This window comes from Notolepis coatsorum, assembly GCF_963971535.1.
Source record: "Notolepis coatsorum genome assembly, chromosome: 5".
In the NCBI taxonomy this organism is placed as follows: Eukaryota; Metazoa; Chordata; class Actinopteri; order Aulopiformes; family Paralepididae; genus Notolepis; species Notolepis coatsorum.
In genome coordinates, this window is record NC_140169.1 from 64,418,023 (window position 1) to 64,436,305 (window position 18,283).

General features: G+C 45.3%; 1 protein-coding gene across 1 annotated transcript in view; it reads left to right on the forward strand.

The window, feature by feature from the left end:
* LOC311228763 (histamine N-methyltransferase-like) overlaps window positions 1-18,283 on the forward strand; it is a 46,935-nt gene that overhangs the window by 13,213 nt on the left and 15,439 nt on the right. The window contains exons 3-5 of the mRNA XM_084314704.1: window positions 9,199-9,334; window positions 10,058-10,110; window positions 11,785-11,892. Coding sequence (XP_084170830.1) covers window positions 9,201-9,334; window positions 10,058-10,110; window positions 11,785-11,892 — 295 coding nt within the window. The 5' untranslated portion in view covers window positions 9,199-9,200. The remainder of the gene's footprint in view (window positions 1-9,198; window positions 9,335-10,057; window positions 10,111-11,784; window positions 11,893-18,283) is intronic.

The following is an 18,283-nucleotide window of genomic DNA, read 5'->3' on the forward strand; positions in this document are numbered from 1 at the left end:
TCCACAGAAGGAATCGATTTTCCCTCTGTCATTTTTGCATTTTGGATTATTATTTACAAAACACACAATAGATTGGAAACATTTATTTTCACAGATACATCTTTACTGTTCTGCATTTTGACAATACATTTTTCTCCAATTCATTATCTATGTATTTCACAGCTTCTTACGTTAACATTCAATCAAATCATCTTTGTCTCATTTCTTTTTGTGCTGTACTGTTTTACTAGATTCAATATCTCAAGATCAACACAACTACCTCCACCCTTGACAGTGGAATAACCATCATTTCACTTTCAATTACCTCGTTTCCCGACAGCTCCCCGGTCCGGACAGTCAGCTCTAGACGAGGCCAATCACCAACAGAACCTATGTGCATGGTCAACAAACCACAGTCCCTTTAAACACACATCACACACACTCCGCCAGCTTTCAACAAGCCGGTGCAGAGTCTTCCATAAGTCAATCATCAAATTCACATGTCTGCACCCTACATGAACACTAACTGGCCAAATTGCGACCACCAACCTACAGAGCTTCCTTATAGACAGAGAAATATGTTTCCCCAACACTTATCATAACCCAAAAAGCGACACAACCCTCCAGATTCTACATCTGGAGCCTCAATGAGCGGAAAACAAACCATGAACCAGCTCCCGTCCATTCTCAGTTCCCAGCTCATTATATCAGACCTCCTACCAGTCTCGCTGTGTCACCACCACCTGCTATCCCTGACTGGCGAGAGAACCCCCCCAGCCAGCCAGTTCCTAAAAAAAAATATAGTCAACCAAAAACAAAGAAAATTAAAAATAAACAAAAAAAAAACTGTGAGTGCCTACATGCTACACACCCATCCAACAGAATTAAACTATCATCCAGAGGCATAAATACCCCCGCAAAACTAAGACAGCAAAATTAGAAATCCAAAAAGAAATAAAATAAGTAATGAAATAATAATATTGTTGTTGATCTTTTTTTTTTTTTTTTTTTTTTTTTTTTTTTTTTATTCCTTAATTCAACCTTGACCACCCTTTGATCAAGTATTGTAACCACTACTATAAATAGTCCTTTGTTTCTAACTCTGTCTAATATTATATGTTCCATTGTTCCTGTCTAAAACCCAACTGTTTAACCCTTCTCTGACACCGTCTGGTTCAGAGTTCACATGACCACAAGAGCCATTGCGGTGACCATTTTTCTCTCTCTCTCCAATCTGTGCAGCCGGGCCAGGCTGCACAGGTGGGAGATACCAAAAATCGTCCACCATACCATTCTCCCTTACGTTTTCCTCACTGCCACAGCAAGAGTTGATCAGACACACTGTAGCAAAAAGGAAAACCCATGATTTGTCTATTAATTAACTGTTAGTACGATTGGCTCATGCATCTGTCAGTCATCTCACCTCTCCCTGTTAGTTGCACATCCATCTTAGTCGCTTCCACTCATAATCTAATGTATCAACGCTCCTATATATTTTTTATTCTATTTTTTGTTCCAATCAGTCCTTCTTCCCATTTTAACTTATTAATAACTCTATTTTCCCGAGCACTATTAGCTCCGCTTGTGCATTCCTGCCTCGTTCTTAATTAACCTATGACCTATGCAGACACCCCCTCTGACAATGTCCCAACTCTCCACATTCCCAGCAACCCTGTTTGGACTCTTGCTTCTTTCTGGACGTTCGCTGAGGCCTCCACCCTTTGTCACATGACCGAGCGAAATGGCCAACCTCCCCACAACCCCAGCACACAGCCGACGCCGGCCATCCCAGGGGTTCCAGTTCACCCAGTTTACCACGACTCCCACAGTCTCTCGGCTGGCCTCCCACCGTCCTCTCCAGGTCCACCCCTCTCCTGTCCTCTGGTCGCATGTCCTGTTGCCTGGAGGAGAGAGGGGCATACCTGTCCTTTTCTGCTGCCTCTCCTCGGGCCTTCTCTTGTTGGGAGGGGCCTGGAAACTCACCCCTCCTGCGGTTCTGTTCACCCTGTTGCGGCCCAGTTCCCTGTCCGGGCAACAGAGCACAGGGCATTCTTTGATCACAGCGGCCTAGGTCAGACGCCCGAAGCATGATCTCAACAGCTGTCGCTTCTAGTAGCACAGTCTTTCTCGCCAGTTCCCGTTCCAATCTCTGAGTCTCGTGTGCGGCTTGACCGATCTCCAGCTGTGTCTTCATCAGATCTCGATGAACTGCCTCGTGTTGTTCGAACGCCGTCACAAACGCTCTCTGTTGTTTATAGTATGCTGCCTCTTCCCCCATCTCAGCACGGGCGGTTTGACGTCCCACCGTTGGGCTCCGCCTCTCATCTTGGCTTTGGTGCTGAGGGCAGGGTAGACATAGGAAACGGGTGGGCTGTAGAAACTGTTCATGTATTCCATACCTGCTGTCGGTCTCAGTTCCAGCCATCCGGCCAGAGTGGACTTCGTGGGACGGCTGTAACCTCAGTCTCTTTTTCTGCCCCTTGGTTAAACCGCAGTCGCCTGCAATGGACACTCCAGCTTGAATAGTCAACATTTCAAGTCCTTCTGTCGTACTGGTCACATGAGAGAAGTCCATATTCAAATCAATCAGATCATTATCACTAGTAAAGTCTATCTGGGAAATGTCTGCAGAGGCTCTCGGCCTACTCCCCCCAATGGCCCGATCACTAAGGCCCTCTTCCATATTGTCGTTGTTGTTATTCTATTGTTATTGCATCTAACGCTTCAGTTGTTCCTATCAAATGTCCCACTAAAGTGAACTTCCTATGTTACTGTCATTCATTCCACTTTCAACACTCTCTTGTAATCACCGTTTGAAAAAACAAATTTCTCCGTCTTACACTATTTTCTACTTACTTGAGTTAAAACACTCACACTGTCAAAATTTTACTGTGCAGACAAGGATTGATAATTGGCTTATCATTCATACTTATACCAAGGCCTTTAAAGCCGTTTTCCCTAGATGGTTGTGGAAGTCGTTAGAGCACCTGTCCGGCCGAGCATCTGTATAGAAAGAAAGCAGAAATATCCAAACTTAATACAGTGGCATTTCCCTTATTATTTCCACTCTTCGTTATGCATTGGAAATGTCGGGCAACACTATACTAATATATTTAAAGAGACACAGTGTGATTTGCTTGAAAAAATAACGATACAGCTTATCTTGTTTTTTGTCCGTTCCTTCAACAGGAACACTGGAGTTTTCCAATCCCCTGTGTGCTCTCTCCTCCTGATTTCCTGGGAAATATAATCATTAATCCCCTTCCTATCCATTGTCTAATAATCCTTTGTAAACCTGGTCCTTCATCTGATTCTAATCTCTCTTTGCTTGATGAATCTGTTCATCCTAACCTTATTTCTTACTTTTAAATGCCCGATTAGCGTATCGACTAAATGTATTATTTGCTTTCGCTTCACTTCTCATACTACATCCATTTCATTCCGCTTACACACAACCATTACCCCCCACAACACTTAATAAAAATTAATCAGTGTTGCTACTGCTACCAACCACCTAATCAGGGAAAACAATAAACTTTTAGCAACTTAGATCACTAAAACCCTGACCGACACATAGTACAGCTGGCCACGTTAATAAATTCACGGACACCCGCACTATGCCACCGCAATATCCTCCCAGTTCTCTGAATACACAAAGAACCGTCAACTCACAGCCCAAAGCGTCCTCCCTTCAGTTTCGAACCTGAACGGAATCACCCCAAGCTTCTACCACACCAAGAATATCACAAATCATCCTACCACCACCTGCACCTAGACAGGCCAGCGCCCATCCGGTACCTACTTCACATATACAATAACAACGCAGTACAAATAAACCTACAACCAAATGCCCACAACACGCCGCAATCTAGGGATGGCGAAATACAAGGAGAGACAGGGAAGGGAAAAGAAAAAAGGAGGGAGGGATACAGGGATCCAGGGACTAAGGGGAGGAAAGGGGGGGGGTCACACAATGCAACATTAACTACTACCAAAACCGTCTAAATCAACCTTAACTTTAATCAGACCAAAAAAATGACCATGAATATTCCATCTATCCTTATGTAATCCTATTTTAGCAAGTAACACTATATTAATATAACCAATACTCCAAACCCATGATGAATTGAAAATGGGGGACCCCGATGTAAACAAGACGAAAGTCTTTCTCCGGTCTGCATCCCCTTAACAATTGTGTGTATTGAGCTGTACCGTATCGTACCCATTAAACAATCCGTTAATAAAAATTTTCAATCAATCAATCAATCAGGCAATCTATACTAAACAAAAACTCCCTTTGTGCACCTGTCCCCTCACAAAGTTAAGCCGGGAGACAGGGATGGAGCGGAGGGGGGCGGGAGGGGGGAGAGAGGGAGGGAGGGAGGGAAGGAGGGAGAGAGGGAGGGAGGGAGGGAGGGAGGGAGAGAGGGAGGGAGGGAGGGACAGAGGAAAAAGGGGGGGGGGGGGGGTTCACGCCAATCCTATCACAAAACGCCGCTGCTCTCACTTCAACCATACTTGGCCCATAACAAATACAGATTCATAATCAAACCAGTAAACACCCCCATCATCAACAACAGAAAAAACCGAACATAAAGAATTTATAAATCCCCACAAATGGTCGCTACTCAAAACTTATAATAATTACAAACCCTTCTCTATTGCCAACTGCACCCCGTTCCACCTGTAAAGGTGAAACTATAAAAGAGGCAACAGCGCCCTCCGCTGGAACGTCTTGTCCATCACCAACGCACTACAGCACTCACCACTTCCCGTAGGAGGCGCCCACGCCTCCCCCGCAAGTGCGTCATCACGTAAACCACCCCAAGACGTCAACTCGACGTTCCACCTCAACCACAAAACTACAATTCCCAGAACCCTCTACACCGGAAGTACCTGTCCATCGCCTCTCTAAGATCCCGCACTAGCAAAGAGTAGCAACACGCGAGATTCCCCGAGAGTTCAATCATGCTATATTGTTAGCACAGGTAGCTTAGCATCTTAGCTTCGTTAGCTCAGTGCCGCTAGCACCAGCTTAGCTTAGCATCCAACATCACTTCTCCTAAACGGCCCAGTCCTGTTGACTCGAGCGGCACAACACATCGCGACGTTTACACAACCCCAGCTACACCCCGTAACATAACTTTAATCCTATTAAGCCCCCGTTTACAGAACCTATATTATTATCCTCATTCTAGCATGCTCGCCCGCTTGGCCCCGGCCGGCTCCGTATTTTAAATCTAACGCTCCCGATCTAGCCCCGTTATTCCAAATCTAACGCACCCCAAGCTCCGACGCTCCCTATGACGTCACCAGCTCTAAAATCCCCGTTTTCTTTGATCTTTACTACATTACTTTTAAACTTCTACAGCCCCGATTTGAAAAATTTCAACGCACATTACACATCTCCTAGGTTCCATCTCACATGTCATTCATTCAATTCACTCGAAAACGCAACACAGCGTCCACACGCTAGTCCCGTCGCGCCAGCTAATGCTGGCAGGACAGGGGTGTGGTTTCTCCGTTGCAGCCTTGGCCACCAGCTGGTTCATAATAATACAAAAAATACCTTGACATTTACTCAGAGCTCCTAACATCCATCCATTTAAACACATATACTTAGCAAAACAATGTCTCATTCACCAGCATACTATTCATTTGTACACAATCATTCCAAACGCATCTCCTTGCTTTTTTTCACACAATATCCTCCTATTCTCTAATCCCCCGTGCAGTATTTAATTCCAAAGTGCTTCATATATCTACTGAGTCCGACTTGCTATACCCCTGAGAAACCCACTCCATTCATGTATTGTAGCCCGTGAAAGTTTCAGCAGCGCCCTATGTTGGCTTGTATCGGAGTTTATGTGGCCAATTCGTGTGTCCGACCGGTACTCCCCGCCACCCGTAGAGCCCCCTGCATTCATCCATGCGGCTTGATGTTCTTCAGATATCGACCTTAGCCAATCTGAGCCTAAATGACGTCGGATTAGAAGTGGTAATTCGCTTATGGAACGTCTTCCAAAGTCTATTACTCCGTCGCACCGATTCTAAGTGTGGTTTCTACAGCATTCTAGCCCGAACCCTTAACCTCTCCTCATCTCCCTGTTCTCTGTCTCTCTTTTCTCTTCGTGGAACCAGGCTACCCCGTACTTCACCACGGTTTATCTCTTCGTGGAACCAGGCTGCCCTGTACTACCACGGTTTATCTCTTCGTGGAACCAGGCTGCCCTGTACTACCACGGTTTATCTCTTTCCTACACTTTACCTTACCCTCTAATGAACCACTCCGTCACGCACAGTCCCACTTCCCGCTATCTGTGACTAATCCCCGTTCCACTGCTCCTACGCCGGTCCCCTCAAATATTCTTCCTAATCCCTAGCCTATCCCCTAAACTGATATAACTAAATACAGACATCTATTTCCTCTCCTCACTTGGCCTTGTACTAATTATAGGCATCCTAACTGAACATAAGTGCAGCGCCGGTGTGTGGCTGAGACCAGAGCCAGGTTGTGAAACCTAGACCCCGGTACCCCTCCAACACCAACATTATCCTGGTCCATTCACAACTCATTTCTACCTAATGCAATAGCAACCCCAAAATGCGAGACTGCTTCGACCATTTACCAATTTTAAACACATTAGTACTACTTACCTATTCCCACTGGCCTCGGTCGCAACGGTGACGATCCTCAGTCCTCAGTCGTAGAGAGCATCGATGAGGGGGAGAGAACCTCTCTGTGTCCTTGAGAAGTGGCTGCTATGGTTTTTAAACCGGTACTGGCCGAATGCAGGACGGGTCATGGCACCAATTGAAGTGTCTTTTCTTTAATTCATGTATCTCTAAGTTCATTGATCGTATAGTGTTCTATTTCACCCTTTCCTCTGCATGGTTTTAGGTATTTTCAGATGTTCGGTTTCAAGTATGAGGAGACTGACGATATGGTCAAAATCAACGGGCGGCGGTGTTTATTAATAAAACAGCTTTAGGAATTAAAACAGTACATCGTCTCTTTCATTTGGCTGTTGTCGTCTCTCGGTGCTGTTCGCTGTCTTAGGTTGTCCATGGCCAACACCGAGTCCTCTCTTGTGGTTCGCTGGTCTGGTTGTCAAGACAACCTGGTCTTCTCGCCGATCAGGCAGGGAGTGCTTGATTTCGTATCGGCGGAGTCCGCTATGAACCTCGGCTCGGTCATCTGGTCTCAATGGCTCTCTGAGTCATCGGCTCTTCAGTAGCCTGAGTGGCGAGTCGAGTGGCGAGTCTCCCTCTGTCGGTGGAGGTTTTCAGCGCTCCAGTTGCGATGCGATCTCTGTCATCGTCTGTCCCCATGTCTCTGGGTCTTCAGGTCCTTTCTGGTGTGTCAGCGCTTCTCCTGATGCGAAGCGATTTCGTCTGTCATCGGGTCTCAGTCCCTCTGTGTCACGGCTTGGCTCTGCAGGGATCCTTCTCCGTCTCCTCTGAGTGTCACTGGGTGTGTGTGTGTTGTCTCTCCAGGTTCCTTCTGGTGTGAGTCGTGTCTCTAATGAGTCGCCATTCGCCCTTTTTATCAGAGGAGGGAGAGAGAGAGAGAGGGGGAGGGGGAGACAGAGAGCGAGAGGGAGGGGGGAGACCCTGCCTGCCTGTTCACGTCCATACGCTTTTCTTATTTTGGTCCACATTCCAGCAGAAACCTGTCTGTTGGTGTCCTGTGTCCACATGTTACACAATTTCTTCTGCTGACACAACCGTTTTCATAGTCTATGGGGAGACAGACTGGCTCTTGATCCCTAGATAATACAACATGAGCTATTTCCATCTACAAACTCTTTACCATTCTGTAATTGCATTTTAGAATACTAAGATAATTCTTTATTGTCTAGCCAGTGACTCACTGTCTTGTCTTCAGTTGGGTCCACTTTTTACTTTATTTTTGATTGAACTATTTATCTTTCCTATTCTAAGTACGCTGTAATCTAGGTTTTAGCTCTATTTTGATCACTTATTATTTTGTTCAGTATTAACATTAATTTACAAACAATGTCTTTCCTTTCTTTACATATGTTTTGCAATGTTTTCTAAAGCCATCTAACTAATCTCTCTGACAAAGCCATTAGTTTTCTTTATATCCTTAAGGTCTAAAAACCATCTAGTCTACCTATTAGAGTGGCATTCTACTGTGTAAGGGGCGATTTCCAAATAGCCTGTGTCACCTTTCTGACCTCTGGGTTAGTCAGCAGTTGCCGTGTTGTAACTTGAAAGTCCTTACTTGTCTCATACCACTTACTTTAAACAACCTTGCTTCCTGCCAGCTGGCCGGGTGAGGGGCCATTGTCTCTCAACCTCTTTAGCCTAGGGTCTTCAGAAATAACTTCACATGGTGTTCAAATCACCCTGTCTTTCAAATCAACTTCTCTGTTTTATCATTTGGTACATTTATAGTTGCTTATGTTCATGTTTTCATTTAGAAATATACGACAGTATTTTCCGCTGAATGCATTGAAGTTAATGAGGAAATGTTTACTGCAGACCCTTTCTTTCACATTCTACAAAAATCGCTCCATATCACTCATTTCTAAACGGATTCTTATGAAATTTGGACATGTACTACTACTGGACCTAGAGTGTTTTTCCAGCCATACCAATATTTTGGGAAATATACTTTTAGATATTGCAACTACTACAGAAAAACGTGAGTAACAAGTTTTTCTACAACTCAAGTTCAGACCTATGTTACTCTATTTCATTAGCACTAAAAGTGAATTTTCCTTATTGTATCAGAATGTTATCTTTCAACATGTGCTATAAGTATAAAGTATAGTATTTTGGTTTGCAAAAAAAGTATGCAGTCCTCAAATTCAAAAGTAAATTACGAAAGTAAAGAAAATGGCCACTTTTGGGGGCGCTATTTAAGAGGATAGCAGCTTTTAGCTTTTAGCGCTTTACAATATTGTTCCTCACATTTGACACATTCACACAACGACGGTGGAGGCGACCAATGCAAGGTGCCGACCTGCTCATCGGGAGCAGTTAGGGGTTAAGTGTCCTGCTCTAGGACACTTCGACACGCCGCCCGGAAGAAGCGGGAATCGAACCGGGAAAGTCCGGATTACCAGACGACTCTACCTCCAGACCGCTGTCGCCCCCTTCGACCACATTACTGATGAGTAGGAAATACAGCTAAGGGTCCAAAACTCTGAACTTTAACCTTTATAACCTTTCATATTTGACACGTTACAGTCATGGCCGCAGAGACTAAGCAGACGGGCTACGAGGGCCGATACGTCCAGGGATTCCAGAACTACGTCAAGCTCTCTGAGGAGCACAAGGCCATCCTCACGTTCATCAACAAGGCCTTACCGGGGGAGTTTGATAGGTGAGCACAGCCTACAGTTACCCTGCGAAATCAGGTCTGCTGATAGTGTGGAGTCTTTTAAACAGGCGCTTAAAACCCTTTTATACAGTCAGGCTTTTAATTTATCATGTATGCGGTGTAACATTTGTGTATGTGGTTGTGTTATTTTAATTCAGAAAAAATAAATAACGCACATCCTCTGTTCCTTGGTGCTGAGCCAAACTGTAAAAACAGTAGTACATGAAACAAGGCGGGGCTCGCAACTCACTTTTGATGCTCCAAGGTGTTTTAATACCATACTTGAGGAAACGTTGTATCTGCTCTTTTTTGTCACAATTAAAACACCTTGGAACATCAAAAGTGAGTTGCGAGCCCCGCCTTGTTTCATGTGTTATTTTATATTTTAATTAACATTGTTTTTAAAGTATTTTACAAACTTTTAATTCATATGTGATGTGACGTGTGTGTGGTTTATGTTTTTTTTATTAACTTTTTTGACTGCCTGTAAAGCACTTTGTGATTTTATTTTAATCTAGAAAAGCGCTATACAAATAAAATGTACCTAATTGACCATGAGCTATAACAAAGAGAAGTGCTATGCATTCACTTCAAACTTCAGTATAGATAGTAATTACTTGGTTTTTAGGTGTAATTGTACACACGATTACTCACGTCGAAACAGATTTCAGATGATTCTGGCCTGATTTATGTAATGGATATTGTGTTACTCGTGGGTGAATGCAGGATTGGAGCGGGGAAATCCAACTTGGATGTTCTTGGACTTGGAAGCGGGGCAGGTAAGTAATGGAATAACAATACAGCCACATAGGCGTTAAAGGGGAACTCTACCCAAATTAAGAAATATGATTTGCATACTGTATAGGAAGGTTCAGTCAATATTTGGGAATATGAGTCACTCTCTCCCAAAGTAAGAATCCAATCTGTGACATCACCAGGTAGCATATAGGGTCTGGAACAACTCTGAATGAATGGGAGAGTGATTTTGTGGACCCACAGAATGTTTGTTTTGAGTTATTAAAAAAAAATATATATATATCTAAAATAAAGATATCTAATTCAGGGAGAGGCAGGAAACACAAAGGGCTTCATTTAAATTATAACAGTGATGGCAAACTCATAATAATATATAATATATATCATATTATGTATGTGTGTCAGTGTGTGTGCGTGTGTGTGTATGTATAGGTACATGCATCACATCTTTTTTGCATTATAGCTTATTAGTACATCACCAGTTTGATCCTTACAGTACCTCAGATGAACTCTGTTTTATGTTATCTAAGAACAATTGTTACTATGACAGTATCAGGGTAAAATATCTATACAATGGCCCTTGGTAAAACTGCAATTACCATCAAACTACCATGATACTTTTGTGTAAGGGCTTGCAGTTCAATATGCTTCTGTAATCTGTTACAAAACATGCATAGAGATAAAAGTAAAAATAAGTAAGCAAGGGTAAAATGAGCAAACATACTGTATAAAATTAGGATCTAACATCCCAACAGGCCATGTTTATGGTTAGATTCAGTTTAAGTAGAATAGAAAAGACATGAGTGATGAAATGAGCACATAAAGTGCAGACATACTATAAAATCAGTTTTTTTTACAGTGCAATAAAATAGTTCTGGATTACTGTTCAACAGTTCAAAGTCGTCTTTACCCTCTCTGTTTGGTATCCACAGTTTAAAACCTGACAGTCTTCCCTCCTGTTTGATACCCACTTTGACCCTTCGAACCTCCCACTCAGGGCAAACCTGGGTTATAGTCCTGGGTCCTACGTAGTTTTAAAGTACTTTATTATCTAAAGATGGTAAGTTGGAGTGTTGTGTGTTCACTCATAGTTAAAGACAGTAGAGGTTGAGTACTTTCTTATCTAAAGATGGTGAGTTAGTGTTGGAGTGTAACTCCATATAAAATGGAGTTATATGGTTCTTTGTCTCAAGGGTTCAATTGTTTTGCGATTTTCAAGACAACTATTCATGTTGACTAATAGTTTTGTTTTAGATCATAGGAATGAAATGTATGAATTCTTAAAGGAACACGTCAACCTTATGGGAAATGCACTTACCGTCTTCTCCAGAGTCAGACGAGATGATAGATACCAATTTCCTCTCTGTGCGTTCAGTAGAAAGCTAACCGGCTGCAAGCTAGCCTAGCTTAGCACAAATGAATGGATGCTGATACGGACCACTAGCCTAGCTTAAAACTCCGGGAGAGGTGTTTTTGGCCAACAGCTAGGCTAGCTGGTCCATATCCAAATTGGTATCTGTCTTCTTTGTCTGACTCTGGAGAAGACGGCGAGCACATTTCCCATGATGTCGGCACGTTCCTTTAAATTTGGTGGCTTTTCCCTCCTAAGTCCAAAACCATTTCCTCCTGATATTCAAAGAAAAGCCCCTAATACTGATCCTGTATCAGTTTGAAGACGCTTGTTGTGTCTCTGGCAGGTGAGTTAGATGTCCAGCTGCTGTTGCTGCTCCGCTCAAAACTCCCTGGGATTCCCATCACCGCTGATGTAGTGGAGCCCAGCTCTGAACTCACAGACCAGTTCAAAGGTACCAGCAGCTCAAACACACACACTGAGGGCTAGATCCACAAAGAACGGATTGCACGGTGCTAATTGCACCCTTAGTTACAATTCATTATGAATTGAAAATGGGGGACCCTGATGTAAACAAGATGAAAGTCTTTCTCTGGTCTGCATCCCCTTAACAATTATGTGTATCGAGCCGTACTGTATTGTACCCATTCTGCAATCTGTTAATACAATTTTCATTCAATCAATCACCTGCTTTTCATTCAATCAACTTTCGTCTTGTTTACATCGTCTTTGTGGATCTAGCCCTAAGGCTATGTGTCCACCAGGGACGTTTTTTTCAAGGCGGACCGATTTGAAAAAAAAAAGAAAAAGCTCCAAGCGTTTTTCTGAGGCTCGCGCCAGCCGCGGCTCCGCCCCTTCCTCGATGAGTTACCTTGATGAGCGCGCGCCTTTCCAAAAAGTTTAACTAGTTTCAACTTTATGAGCTGGGAGCGCTCCGACCAAAAACGCTGCCGCCGAGAGCTCATAAAACGCGAGGCGCGGCTCTGGGAAGAGGAGCGCGCCTGTCGCTTCTCCAGCATAGAAATGAATGACAGAAAGGAGCTGACAACTCATAAAACGTCCGCTATGGACACCAAGCCTGTTTTTGGGATTCGGACGTTCGAACCATCGTTTTTTAATCATGCAAAACATTTGCTCCTAAATACTTTTTCTGGTTCAGTACTGTCAAGTATTAGCGCACATTTACCCATATAGCATATGCGCATATTGCTGCGGTTATTAACAGTATGGGAGGCTTCAATAATGTTTGGATGATAATCCATTTTGTGAATCCATTTGTTGAAACAACATCTTTGTTGGCCGACGGCTGCTGCTATCTTAACGTTAGCAAGCTAAAGCCAAGGGCTGCGCTCTGCATAGCTTAATTAACGTGCATAACATAACTTACCTGTGTAACGTTAAGTAACTTGTGTTCCGCTGGGAAAGCATCAGCATCACTGCCATGGACCGCGGAACGCATTTGGAATAGGTATGTGACGTTACTCCCTCCGCCCAAATAATGTGACACGGGCCACGGCGGTCAACCAATAAACTATATATATAAATTATATATAAATAAAACGGCGGTCAATTGCATAATCAAAATAAAAAATATGCATTACCAGCCAGTATGATTACAAAGCGTAAATAATTTGACACGGCCGTCAAGCATAATCAAAATAAAAAATATGCAATGCATTACTACTTAACCAGCCAGTATCATTAGAAAGCGTAGAAAATTTCAACACTCACCCTGTTTTAATTCCCAAAGAAGTTCCTCCGTCTCTCGTTGTGCTGAATGAAGTCACTGGCAACGCCGAGAACATCCACATTGGCCAAAGCTTCCCTGTGTGAGTCATTGAGTCTCCTTTGAGTCATTGTTGACCTTAGATAAGTCTTCATCCGACGAAGGGTTTTCTTTCTTCCCCAACTTTCTTTTTTCCGATTTTTCTCCCATCCCACCCTTCCTGGTTGTTGTGCACTTTCCCCTATTGTTGGTCCGAGAGACCGGAGACTGTCACATGCTTTCCTCCGACGCATGTGCAGCCTGCCAGCAGGCCAGCCTGGCCACGCAGATTCTCACCGGGGAGAGTGTAGCGTGTGGGAGGCCGCACTATCTCTCCCTAGATCCTACCCTTGCTGAGCAGGCGCCCCGACCGAACTGTAGGGGTCGCTGTCCACAACGCCCAGGTCCCACCCTTCAGCTTTCCCACCCTCTAATACTGCCAATTGTATTAGTGTGAATGGCCAGCCAAGCTGATAGCAGCGCCGGGGGCTGGATCCGAACAGGCGAATCCAGCATCTCCGGTGTTGGTGATGAACGCAATCTCCGCTACGCCACCTGACCGCCAGTTCCGACGAAGGGTTGAGAATGACCTCTCGGCACTGGCAGTTGACACGGGAATTGTATAAAACAATTTCAACAGCCTGTGTACATCTGGCAATAGGGTTTTCCCTACCGGAGCAGCATTCATTGCCGATGTTACTGATGCTACTGTTGTGATGGTAATTCCAGACGTTCGGATCACATCTGGCAGCATGTCCAACTGTATGCGTAAACTGTCAAAGTCAAAATCCTTCTCGTAGAGTGCCACTGTGGAGGACAGGAAACTGCGCAGCTCCCCTTTAGCCGCAGATCACACGTTCCAGGTCAGCAGCCACATGCAGGTCTCTCTGCTCAAAACGCCGGCCCATTTCGCCATCAAGAAGATCAAGAACTTCAAAGTACAGTCTCCTATAATGATCCACTGGGCTCTGGAATGTGTGCGTGGCTTCTCCCGCATCCAGTCTTTTGGGGAGTTTCTGTTGCCTGGGCAACACGGGGGCATCGGTTAGGTCCTTTGAATCCTGTACCACTGTCTTGTAGAAATCATCAAACGCATTATCTGACCTCTTCCGCTGAATACAGCTTTGAGTAACTGCTACAGCTTTTTGCGCATCCTCTAATGATATATTGACAGTTTGCAAAGTCCTAGACAGCTGTTCAATTGGTGAAAAACACATAAACGCAAGGTGCAGGCCAAAGAATGTGCTAAATTTATCAAGGACTGCCAAAATGCCCCCAGCTTTCCTGCCAGTTTCATCATGTGATTCTTCATTTATTTGTGTCATTAGAGAGGAAAGAAGAGCGTAATTGTCTATGATCGACTTCACTGCACCCGTTCGCACTGTCCATCGCGTCGGACAGAGAGTCCGTAGGTTATGATTGCCAGGGGCCATTTAATTTTTCAAGACTTGGAACTTGTGATTTTGTTTAGGAGATTGTTTCACTAGATGTGTCACTTCTTGCACAAAATCCAATACATCCCTAATGGCCTTGCATTTTTTCCCAGTGTCCTGCAAACATAAATTCAAACAATGCGCAAAGCAATGCACATATATGGCTGCAGGATTGCTCCGTTCAAATGGCCAGACATACTTGCAGCACCATCGTATGCCTCTCCCCGGCACATACTCGGCAAAATGTTACAGCAGATCAGGATGTCGTTTAGTTCAGCGACAATGGTCGAGGCGTCGGCTTTGGGTAGATCAAATAATCCAATAAAATTCTTGTGAACAACATAACTGTCATCAACCCAGCGAAACACAAGCTGTTCTTTGTTTGAAATGTCTCTGGTCTCATCCGCTAGTAATGCATAAAATGCATTATTACGAATAGGTGAAAGTACCTGGCCTAACACGCAATGTGAAATTAAATGAATCAGCTCATTTATTATGTCATGGCTCATGTAATTTTTTTCAGTGAGCCATTGGTCAATTTCTGGACAGTCCTGGGCTCGCAATTGCAATAGCTTGTAAAGGTTGCTATTCTGGGGATCATTACCATCAGAGATCACGTGACGCCGTCGTGTCACGTGAGACAAAGAAGTGGACCGACGAATCAGAGGCCACGCTCCAAGACGTGCTTGCAGACACGGATTGGGATATGTTCAAAGGAAGCGCCAGTGACGTCAGTGAGCTAGCAGACACAGTGGTGTGCTACATCACAACAATAGCCGATGGTATTGTCCCCAGGAAAACGGTGCGGATTTTCCCAAACCAGAAACCATGGGTGGATAGCACTATTAGAGCAGCTCTGAACTCTCGTACCACCGCCTACAACCTGGGTAGAGAGTCAGGAAACATGGAGGAGTATAAGGCTTCAGTCTATACTCTACGCAAGGCTGTCAAACTTGCTAAGAGGACATATGCTGATAAACTGGAGACACAAATGGCACAAAACGACACAAGAGGATTATGGCAGGGACTGAAGACAATAACTGACTATAAAGTCAGCGCCCCCTCAATGGGGAGCGACGACGCCTCCCTCGCGGACAAGCTCAACATCTTCTACGCTCGGTTTGGTGTAGACAGTGGCGCTGCTGGCTCTCCGGCTAGTGACGTCACTGGCGCGCCGGCTGTTGTGGAGGGGGGGGGGCAACCGCGAGGGGGGGGGGGACGCTCTCTCGTTGTCGGAACACAGTGTGAGAAGAGCATTTATGCAGGTGAACACCAGGAAGGCTGCTGGCCCAGATGGCATAACAGGACGTATACTCAAGACCTGTGCCAACCAGCTGGCCCCTGTGTTCACCGCCATATTTAATCAATCACTGGCGGAGTCAGTGGTCCCTGCCTGCTTCAAGATGTCTACCATCATCCCTGTGCCGAAGAAACCCTCCCCAGCATGTCCAAATGACTACAGACCGGTGGCACTCACCTCTGTGGTCATGAAATGTTTCGAGAGGCTGGTCAAGGACCACATTTGTGCCTCCCTCCCCAGTGATATGGACCCTATGCAATTTGCATACAGGACAAACAGGTCCACCGACGACGCAGTCTCCCAGGTACTGCACAGCACCCTCTCGCACCTTGACCGTCAGAAGGGGGGCTATGTGAGACTGTTGTTCATTGACTACAGCTCAGCGTTCAACACCATAGTCCCCACCAGACTGGTGGACAAGCTGATCGAGCTAGGTCTGAGCTCCGCCCTGAGCGCCTGGGTACTGGACTTTCTGAGCGAAAGACCCCAGGCGGTCAGGGTGGGGGGTCAGACCTCCAACACCATCACCCTGAGCATCGGGTCCCCCCAGGGCTGTGTTCTGAGCCCCCTGCTGTACTCACTCTACACACACGACTGTGTGGCCAAGTTCAGCTCCAACTCCATAGTGAAGTTCGCAGATGACACGGTGGTGGTGGGGCTGATCTCGGACAACGACGAGAAGGCCTACCGGGAGGAGGTTGAGGTACTGGAACGCTGGTGCCAGGACAACAGCCTGCTCCTGAACATTGGTAAAACCAAGGAGCTGATCGTGGATTATAGGAGAGGACAGCAGGAGACGCACACACCACTGATGATTAACGGGGCTACCGTGGACAGGGTGAGCAGCTTCAAGTACCTGGGGGTCCACATCTCAGAGGACCTGACATGGTCAACACACATAGACACAGTAGTAAAGAAGGCGAAACAGCGTCTCTACCACCTGAGACAGTTAAGGAAGTTCAGAGTATCGGGGAAGATACTCCAGTCCTTCTACTCAGGAGCTGTAGAGAGCATCCTGACCGGAAACATCACTGCCTGGTATGGAAACAGCACGGCACAGGACAAGAAGGCCCTACAGAGAGTGGTGCGCTCAGCCGAGCGTACCACGGGTATTGCACTACCCCCCCTGCAGGTTCTATACAACAAGAGGTGCAAATCCAGAGCCTGCAGGATAATGAAAGACCCTCACCACCCCAATAACAGCCTGTTTCAGCTGCTGAGGTCAGGCAGACGCCTGCGAACCCCAGCTACTAGGACAGAGCGGCTTAGGCTCAGCTTCTTCCCCCAGGCCATCAGAGCCATGAACAATGAACATTGAGTGCTCAGAACATTGAACTGTCCACACACAAGCACACATGAACACACACACGACACGCACACTGTGCACGCTCACACACGAGCAGCCACTTAACACTTTAACATGAGCGGGCACACACTCATGTCGCACACACGCACACTTATGGCCAAAGGAAAGGACACTTTAAATTAGAATAACAGGAACAGTGTATTGCACTACCAAAGCTAACTAGCATGTCCCACATGCTCTGTAAATAACTATGTACAGATACCGAGATGTCACTCCATGTTACCTGCTACCTGTTACTGCACAATGTTGTTTCCTTCTTTTGATTCTATTATATGTACCACTGTATTGCACATCGTTGCGGGCAATACCACCCGCATTTCATTGTATACCTGTATGCCGTGACAATTAAAACTCTTGACTTGACTTGACTTGATCTAAAGCGATGCCCTGACCCATGAGATACATAATGGATGTTATCTCCTTGACTAGCATCTGTCGTCTGACTTTTTGCTTAGCTTTCAGTTGCGTGTCTAATTGGGCTGCAATGTTAGGTTGCTTGGAAACGTGTACCTGGTGGTAGTCCATGGCCTCTCTGTGGTATTTGCTACTCTCGTGTTTTTTAAAGGCATGTACAGCGTTTTTCCAATTTTGAAATCCAAGCACTGAAAATGCATTCTCATTAGTTTTGCTCAAACCAGAACCGAGTCGTTTCATTGTCCAAAGACAACATTGTGTGCAGAACCGTTTTGCTCTTGTTTGGCAAAACGTTAGCCACTGTGGTCCTTGAACCACTTGCAATGAACAGACCGATTTCTCTGAGATGTACCTTCTCCCGGTATCCGTTTTGTACCTGCAAGAACAGCGGGGTCATCTGGTTGATTGGACTTTGATAATTCCCTGCAGCACTCACTGGAACAGTGGACGTCTGCGAGGCTCGCAACTGTAGCAGCAGCCACGGCAGGTGCATTGACTTGGGGTCGGGGATGCTCTGGTACCGCTGGGCCCGCTGGGGTAACATTGGCGCCGGCGGGAGCGGCAGAG